This window comes from Struthio camelus, chromosome 2 (genome assembly GCF_040807025.1).
Source record: "Struthio camelus isolate bStrCam1 chromosome 2, bStrCam1.hap1, whole genome shotgun sequence".
In the NCBI taxonomy this organism is placed as follows: domain Eukaryota; kingdom Metazoa; phylum Chordata; class Aves; order Struthioniformes; family Struthionidae; genus Struthio; species Struthio camelus.
In genome coordinates this window covers 111138082-111148197 of record NC_090943.1, presented here as the reverse complement: position 1 = coordinate 111148197, position 10116 = coordinate 111138082, and the positions used below count along the sequence as shown (strand labels likewise).

General features: G+C 37.4%; 1 protein-coding gene across 1 annotated transcript; it reads right to left on the bottom strand.

The window, feature by feature from the left end:
- Nucleotides 1-5137: 5137 nt before the first annotated feature.
- DSEL (dermatan sulfate epimerase like) lies at nucleotides 5138-9645 on the bottom strand. The gene has a single exon (XM_009673177.2). The coding sequence runs from the start codon at nucleotides 8998-9000 to the stop codon at nucleotides 5350-5352; it is 3651 nt and encodes a 1216-aa protein (XP_009671472.2). The 5' UTR covers nucleotides 9001-9645; the 3' UTR covers nucleotides 5138-5349.
- Nucleotides 9646-10116: the final 471 nt, after the last annotated feature.

Below are 10116 nucleotides of genomic sequence, written 5' to 3'. Positions count from 1 at the left end.
CATCCTTTATGAGAATATTGCAGATAATGTATCAGCAAATTTCTACTCTGTAATGAAAATCAAAGTCCTGACATTTGACACTGTTCTTCTTACATTATTTAAAGTACTTGTTTATTTCTATACCTCATTTCATGAATTTAAAAATTCATCAGATAGTCTACAGGTAGCTTTGATAGGGGTTATAGAATAATTTATATTTTTCACACTATTGAAATGCATTTCCTTTTCTCATAATTCATCAGATATCAAGAAGAGTAATTTGCATGATCATTTGAAGTATTCACTTCCTGTAATTTCTGCTCTTCTGAAATATTCAGGATAGGTAGATGATAATTCTCTAGAAGGTGACACTTATTTACAGAAGAGGGAGAAAAATCCCCAGATAAATCATTTATACACTTTTAAAACCAGCTAACCTTGTCTCAGAATGGTTAACGAAGAACAATTTAGAGATATTTATTTAGTCAACAAATTTTGCACAGTTTCTTCCAGAAAGAAACATATATGAGAGCATTTTGGTACTGTTCAAGTCAATGGTACAATATTCATTAAGGTCAGCATGACAGCATTTTACTTAAGATCCAGTTCTGAATGCAGCGCATGATATTCCACACACAAATTAAATAAAATGGAGTTTGAGACTATGAGACAAACTCCTAACTCAGAAAAACAGCTCACTCATGATAAATATTTTAGTCCAAACCAAAACTAAAAGAAAGTCCAGAGAAAGGAAGGAATACTTATGACGACCTGATCATGGAACAGTTTTGATCCAGTACTTATTCTTGGGGAGAATAGCTGTATGTGTAATTAAAAAATAAAGTAAGTTGATAAATTATTTTTAAGTCTCCTCAAATAAATATCTCAGACCCTTAGCTATAAAATATTCTAACATATGGAACCTAACAAATGGATGCTCACAAGAGGGCTAATCTTTTGTAAACTTACAGATATACTGATGTACTTTATTTTTATCCTTTCCACTGAATAGTGCACTTCCAATGTTTTAAGCAAATATACTGCTATATTCCAGATTATGTCTGAACATGTTGATCAATGAAACAGTAACATTAAGACTAATAATAACTGATGACCAAGTGGGGCCAGGGCTCTTCTGGCTTGTCAGATGGTGAAATTTCAATAGCAAGTAAAGCCATTTTTTACGTTTAACAAAAAGAATTTGATCCAAGACAAGCAGATTTGCACAGCAGTTATTACTCAATATCTTTATAAAACCCGAAGTGCATTTTTTGCTTGTTTACTCTGCACTCTAACATCAGCAGAATAGTATTAGAGTGTCAAGTGCTATATCAGTTAAATGTAACTGAAGATCTGATCCATAAATTCGGCTCTTGATCCTAACTGTCCAAGCATTAATCCAACAAGAGGACTGAGCCAACTGCATGCTAATAGCAAGAAAGGAACCAACCTGATGATGATATTGAGGCTTATCTCCAAAGACTTTGCTCTTGGAAAATCCACACTGGGAACCATAGAGACATTTAGGTATGTTCAAAGATTGCAGATTCATGCTATTTCACGGAACTTTGAATGCCAAGGCCCATGTGCCTCTCCCCAAGGCCAATATAACTTAGTTACAGAGTAAATAAACAATCGAAATGTTTTCTTGGTGTTAATTTTTCTTAGGCTTCCACACCTGCTCCTGAGAAAAATATTTAAATAAAGTCTTAATTTTAAAAATACGTCAAAATCTTAGCTCTCTCATAATGTGGCAGTTCAGACTATAACACAGTACAATTATCAACATTTAAAACAGGGAGAAATAGAAAGCAAGTTTAAGATAAAATGACCCTCTTTATGAAATGCTATCTGAAAGTACTAGAACACTCTTCAATCCAACATACCTAAATAGATATGCTTTTCACAAAAATCTAATTTAATTCGCAAGTTTTATTGAAAGTTATAAAGTCCCTTTATAGGGAGAAAGGGGAGATTAATGTCTGGGCCTGCTTAGTGACTATTCTTTCTCTGGATATTAGTGATAGAAGTGAATTTTGTGAATAACTCCCCACAACATCAAAAATCATTTCATAATATATAATTTCACTCACCTTGCTCATACAGTGAGCCACACTAGTATGAAGAGGAATGTTTGCATGAGGAGAAAAAAAAAAAAGTATTTAATGACTGATCTGGCTTAAGATCAGCACAGACATAAAACTGGAATTTATCTTTTAATAGAGAGAGGCAAGTTTTGTGTTTATTATTATTATTACTACCAGGCCTTTACAGCAATCCTACTTCTCAAAATCACAATTGTCAATTTTATCTATAAATGAAATGGATCTCACAACTAAAATTTATTCTACAAAGTCCTAGATCTGGATCTGTTAATACGCATTCTCTTCAAACATACGCATGTTTCTTCAGCTTTCTACTGTCCATGCCTAGGGTTGCTATTAATTCCGGTACAAGGCCACAATTTCAATACAAAGTCAATCAATCAACTCTACAGCTGGGATGCATCTTGTCTGGTACTAACTGCTCAAGGGGTCATGTAACGTATCATCCAAAGCACAACAAAACAGCTATATGACTAAAAATTACTTGGAGACTTGCCAGATCTTGGGTATTCCTATCCTGTTCTTTTTAAAGACATTGCCTTTCCTTCTACATATTTTTAAGATAATGGTTTTAATACTTTTGCCCTCACAACAAGATCCAAAAATAAAGACTAGAGTTCTCTACTATCTTATTACATCTGTGTAAGGAACACACAACGCAACCAAATCTGAATAATAGATTATGCATTTTTGACTTGGAAAGTACAGTAAAGAAATGAATCTTGCATTTAACAAATGACAGCAATGACTTGTATTATGGATATATATGCATGGGATAACCTGTATTCTCAAAGTAATGGGGATGACCTACTGACAGATGACCCTCTCTACCCCAGCTTCTCAGAAACAAACAAAAAGCTTGTTTATCGTCTGTTGTTAACATTTCATACAGCACTGTTAGGAAGAGATTTAAAGGTCTCTTCCTACTTCCACAAACACACAGTCACTCTTAATTCTTACCTGAAGCTGCCCTAAAACATCTGAAAGGGAAAGGCTTTTTATTTGTCCTAATTCTAGAGCATAAATACTGGAAATAGAAAGCAAATGCTGAGACTTATTCTGTCAAGTACATAAAACTGTATAGACATCAATATGGTTAACTTTTACGCACAATCAAAAATGGCTTCAGAGTGAAGCCAACCTGAAAGATAATTGGAAATCAAAGTGTCACTAACGTGTCAGTGTACATTAACATTCTTTAATGTTTTCTTTGATGTGACATTTCACCTACTAGAGGTGAGACTTAGAAATGAAGGGAGAAAAAAAGGCTGCTAATCCTTATTACACTCAAAGTAAAATGATAGCTAAGTTATGATTAGTGAGACTTCAATGTATCAATAGCTTAATCATGCTACAGGCCAATTTTGACATAATAATGAAAGGCTGAGAAAGAGCTGCTTTCATCTAGGTCAAAATGAGAGCTCTATCACAACATGCTGCAAAGGATGTGAATTGTATGTATGCGAGGAGCAAGAAAGTGGGGTAGGACAGGGAGATAATAAGGTTGGAAGGAAAGGCAGGAACTTCACTGTATTAAAAATCAGCAAAGATACCTGCAACCTGCAGGAAAAAACTCACTAAATTTTTGACATTGTCCATGATCCAAATAAATAGTAACTACTCTACACACATATTTCAATATAATAAACCAAAACTCTGATCCCAGCTCCCATGAACCAGTTGAAGCATATTTCAAGACAATTCCATTTGTAATAAAAAACAGATGGTAAAGGAAACAGATGTCTCTTTGTGATTTGATTTACACATCTGTAGACATTTACAGTATGCATGCATTTCCAAAGAATGCTGAGCAAGTTGAAGTAGGAAACTTTTCTTAATGGGCATGCATAAAGAGTGTGATCCAAGAAGAAAACGAGCTCTGACTGACACACATACCTATCCCATCAAGTCTGTTTCCACACCAATACTATACTAGAGCACCATTTTAAAGAAATATCAGTCATGATAAAATCAGCAGACTTTGGAAATAGTTTACTAAAGGGAAACATAATTTAAATGTGAGGTGGCGGTGGAAGGGGAATTTCAGATTTCCCCTCCGAGAGAAAACCTGAGGTTAGCAATGCCTGTCCAGCAGAAATACACTATACAAAGAAGTAAAACATCCCTCAGCAACACAGACCTGGAGATTTCTTTATGGTCTTCTAAATCTTAGATTGTCGTTTTATACAGACAACAACAATACGCCACTGACATTAAACATTTGCACTGGCCTCTGAAGTTCTGCACAAGAATCAGCAGAGAAATGTATTACAAGAAAGAAGGATGGAAGAATCTCAGAGAAAAAGATAAAATCCTTGCAGAACCTCTTAAGATAGGATGTACAGGATAAAGCTGCACTGCAAGCGACGATGTAAACGACCTTGAAAATTGAGTTAGGTTGACACGATGAGGCAGGCCAAAATTATACAAAATCTCCATATTCAATTGTTCTTTTGCGAGATGTTGTAGGTTTCTTGGATTGTGTCCCATTTCTTTTTTCTCCAGATAGTTTACTTCAGGCTGACAAAAGGCCTGGAGACCACTTTGTCAGGCCTGGAGAATGAAGTCTTCTCTTTAGTCAAAGCACAAAACGCAACAGAAATGGCACATCTGAGCTGAAGGAACAATATCACATAACAATACTTGATAATATCTATGTTCATTCCGTTCCTGGGCCTCTCTGCTCAGACTGTCAGAAAGGAACTAGATTCACTCAAATGCTCTGGCTGCTTTCTCCCACTGAAGCAGGAAGAACTGAAGTGGCAGAACAGCCTTAAAACTGGGCTTATGGTTAATTTGCACCACTATAGTGAGGGACAGAAAGAATGCATCAGCAAACCTGTCCAACAGCTCTAATTACCACCATTGGGAACTCGGTCATTACCACCAGTTTAATTTCATATAAGCTACCACGCAACCATCAGATGATAAGTACTTTTGGGAACTAACCACCTGGGCTAGAACCAAACTGGCAAGCTGAAGGTGAAAAGCTCCATACCCTCTTACTAATCCCCTGAGCTATATACTCCCCAGCTGACAGTCCTGTAAAGGTTCACATAGCTTTATTTGAAAGGCAGCAAAAGTAGTTACAAGTTAAAAAAAAAAAAGAAACAAAAAAGAAAAAACAACTATGTTTTTCACAAAATAATCTATCTGGAAGTAGCAGACTGTACACATTTTACAAGAATAAACAAACTTCTCTAATTCTTATCCACAAATTGGGAGTCAGAGATCATTAGTGCAAATTCTTGCTGACCAGCAGCATTTATTCTATAAACTTTGGGTATCCTAAGTGGTCCATTAGAGAACAACAGATATCTTCAATCAGTCTAATTTCTTTACTGGGCATGTTTTGTTTCCAGGCGTGAATGCTACTTGGTGAAATTTCCCCTTCATAAGGAAGATAGAAAAGACTGGTGGAGGTGGCAAATAATATTTGGTTTAAGCTAGCAGGAGAAAGAGGAACACCAAGAAAGGCAAAAATTGTTTCAGCCACCTTCTGAGGAAAGTTTACAATATCTTCAAACTTGAGCAGCTGATAATTTGTCGGCAGCAGGTCCCCATTTATTCTCAGTGCCGCTGCTGTGTTTGCTAGCCATAAATAGGACAACACAGAAACAGCATCTGAATTAGAATTTGCAAGTTCTTCTCTTAGTGATTCATATTCAAAGGCATAGCCTTCATTTAAACTACATTTTCCTTTACCATTTTGCCATTTAAACATTGCAGCTAAGCGTTGTGGAACATTTTTCAAGGAGTAGAGGCTCGGCTTATTTTTGTACAACATTGAATAAATCCATGCCCGTGGGTCCCTTACGACATATAATGCTCTCATTGAAGATCCTAGGATTTCTTGAAAGAAAGGAAGCTTTAATGTCCAGCTCCCACTACTTAAACTGAGAACAGGCCGTGCATTAGGATAATAGACAAGGTGTCTCCTCAGATCCCTAATATATTCAGCATCTTTATCTTGACTCGTTCTTGCCCTGCTTCTTTGCTCTGACAGAGATTCTCTCTTTTTGGATCTTTTCTTTTTGTCCTTGCTTATGGTAGAATGCTGAGCAATTTTACTTCTGCTGGCTTCATATAAATTAATGTTTTGTAAATGTAACTTTGTGTCTCGAACTAGAGACTGGAACCACCCTTGGAGAAGTCGAAAATGACCATTCCGGACATCAGAAATCTTCCATTCACATTGATCTACAAAGGAATCAATTTCAAATTCAGTCTCAGGAATTTCTAGATAGGCTGTAGGTATCCTGATGTATAAGAAGTCACTGCTATTGAAAAACAGTTGCTTTAAAATTTCTGCGCCAGAACCGGGAAGTGAAGTAATGATAACATCTGGCAAAACAACAGGGTTTCCTTCTAATTGTTTGGCTTTATTGCCTTTATCATGTTCTAGCCTTGTCATGTCACTGCTCCATTTTGCACAGATGGGCTGCGTACAAGTGCTCCACACATCCACCAGTTCAATAAGCCACAGTGTGATAACCAGTATTAAGATCCAACGCAACATTTTACTGAAGGAGATGTAAAACTGCCACCGAAAAGCCAGTATGACCAAACTAACACCCAAAATTAACCCTGCAATTATGTTCACTTTGAATCCAAATGAGAAAACCATCCTATTATTATTTATCCGTTTTTCCAAAGATTCAGTACCTAAACCAAACTTGGTCACTTTGTCTTCACGAACTACTTTGGCAAAACCACCAAATCCCAAGTAACTGAACCTTGTCTTTAAATCCTGATAGTCAGTCACAACAGAGATAGTATTTTCAGTGTTGTTTACATTGAGTGAAATTTGAAATCCAGATCTTGCATTGTCAATGAATCTGCAGCTAGAAACATTGACATATGGGCCAGAGAAAAGGTAAACAATTCTTTTAAGTGTGGTTTTCATAGGAAAAGTAACATTTACGAACTGAGTCCATCGCTTTTTGAATTCAGCAGCTTGTTCTGCCTCTTGTATCCTAGCAACGGGACTACTCCCATGATGATCAAACCAAAACATCTTATAGTGGGCATCCCACACATCCATCATAGCCCCATTGTATTTGTTCTTAAATTTATAGGGCATGTATTTAAAGTCAATGTCAAGATTATGAAAAAAGGCACTGACTGAATTAACAGGAGAGTCCTCCTCCTTCTCAATATGGTCCACAACTAACAATGTCTGAGAATTTAAGAGTAGCAAAATGCGATATACACTTTTCAATTTCATTGATGATGTGTAAGCAGATGCTGCCTCACCGCTCACAAACATCATGTCCTCAGACTGGGAGGCTGTTATAATTTCTCCTGTTGAGTCTCCAACCTCATCACCAATCCACTTCAGCCACTGGGCACACTCACCAAGCTGCCCTTCCCAAGGCTGGTTGCACTGGCTTGTAGGAGATGGGGCAAATACCAACACGTTGTTCAAGTGGCTGAATTTAGGTCCATAAAGAGCCTCAGATACAAACACCTGTCCATTGGGAGCAAAAGTGAATGAGTTCTGATCTGGATGTTCATGTCCCGGATTGAAACTTCTCCATCCATCAATCCAGGCATATGGCTGAAAGTGAACAATATCATAGACAGCACGTCCACCGAGTTTTCCAGACTTGAAAGACACAAAGGTATTTGTCTGACTGTTTGGCAATCCAGCCCCATAAGTAACAACTCCCCAGTTAGGAAACACATGCATCTTCGCAGTGCCGTAGTCAGGAGGAGGCTGAGGAGTGAGTTCTGCAGCATACCATATAAACTCAGTGTGCAGCGTGCTCCACCTCTGTGCAGTGGATGGCACCATTGGCCCATCTTTGGGTCTGTGTTTTCTGATCTGCTGTGCCAGCCAGTTGCCAGCTCCATTCTTCATGACAAACTTATCCAAGAAAACCAGCTGGCTCTCAGGACCATAAAACCAGTTGTAATTAGAATCCGCTATGCCCACAGTCCTCTGAAAGCCTGGTAATAGGGTGGCATAGTAAAACCAAAAGTGCATTTTGAGCCAATTATTTTCCAAGTTGTTAATACCAAAGTGGCGCTGGGCCAGGAAAACATACTGGGTCACTGACTTGGCCGTGTAACTCCCATAAGCTACTCCCTCATCCAGAGATCCATCTACAATATGATTGAGCAGAAACATTGTTTTCTCCATCACATCAACAACAGTATGTTTCCAAATATTTGCCTGAGATTCCTTGTCCACACCTGTAACTAAGGCCCCAGTAAGCAAGGCAAGCATATTAGTTGCTTGATGATTATGGAGAAGTTGCTTTCCCCACGCACGAACCTTTGAGTACTCATACATTTCCTCGCTTACAGACCATATCTTCTCCCAGTATTTTTGTCTTCTCCCATTTTCCAGTGAATTATACAAAAAGTCAAAAGCTGTGGCAAATCCTGTTAGGGAGTGACCAAGCGGCACTTCATCTCCAGGTGCATTCTCAACCAACCAGTTTTTGTAACCAGCCATTCTATCCATATACTCTAGAACAAAATCAAAGGCAGCTTTATCTTCGGGGCACAGCAAACAATAAAACGCTAGAGGTGGCAGATTGTTACCATAAATCTCATTCCACTTTGCAGCAAAATCAACATGCTTGGGTGGAGGTAGGTAGTATAATGGGTTGGATAACATAACTGTCACTGCACTTCTGATCGCTCTAAATAGATGCAAATGGCTTGTATGAGCCTTCTGCCTCAATGTCTGGACATCTTCGGCATCGAAATACAAGCTTGGATGAAGAACAGTTTTTTTCAGCTTCTGCTCAGCACTAAGACCTTGCAGTTTCTGTTTCTCATACCGATCTACATTTTCTATGAAAGTCACCCAGTCAGAGTAATTGCTTACTGATTCTTCAAAAGTGAAGACAGCAAAGAACATTAATGCTAGGAATAAGGTATGTCCTGTAAACATCAGAGCCATGATCCATTAGGCAGTTCCTTTCGCCCAGGCATGCATCTCCTAACAAAACATAATATTCAGACATCAAACTTGGATTCAATTAGTTAAAAAAAAAATGTTAAGGCATTTTTCTTTTTCTTAAAAGAAAAGACTTAGGTTGTATTGTAAATTCTAACAGATACTCAGTTTACTGGTAATCTGAGGTATGACACTCAAAATAGTGTGCCTGTTGAAAGTTAAATAGCAGGTACCTTGTCTGTTCACACTTTTCTCAAATATAAAATTAAAGCATAAATACTAAAATCAGGGGGAAAGTAAAAACTCTGAGATTTTTCAGATAAAACACAGGATTACAATTTACAGTAACAGACTGAAACGCTGTATTCCTAAGTGGAAAACGCTGGAAAAAAGTTGATTTGAAAACAGGAATTAAGAATCATACATCTCCTTTTTTATATCTTTCACTCAGGTCAAATTCCACTTCTAGAGCTGACAAAAAAAACTCCACTGATCACAAAATCATAGAATTTATTCAAAACAATGCTTTGCATTTGATGAATTAGGGAATTTACAGCACTTGGAAAACAGATTCGAAAGCTTAAGTTACTCTCTTCAGCCTTCCCCTTATCTCAATTTGTATACACATTCTTTCCTTCGTATTTTTTATCTTTCTCATGGGAGGGACAAAAAAATCAACAGAAATCCTCCATTAGCTTCTTTTGATGAAACTGCAGTGTTTTTAACCACTGATCCCCTCTGTTTGTGAAAGGTGTGTCTGAATTAATAGTCACAGAGCATCGACATATTTTCAAGTCTTCTTTCATCTTATCTTCAGCCAATGATGCCCAAATTTTGCCTCCGTGATTCAAATAATCCCGCGCCTCCCGTTATGAAGTAAAATGGAAACATGTAAGAGAGGCACAAAGCCAGTACTTTTCGCTAAAATCACAGTTTGGGTTTTCTGTCCACTTTGCATGTTGTTTCTTTCTGTGGAAACACAAACAAAAGTTCTCTGAAGCTGTGCATGTGTCAAAAGATACTTTATAAATAATTAAAATCAATTACAAAGGATTGCTAACTTTTAACGAACGATGAGAGTTAGCACCTTTTTTTTCCCTTTTTCACACAAAAATATAA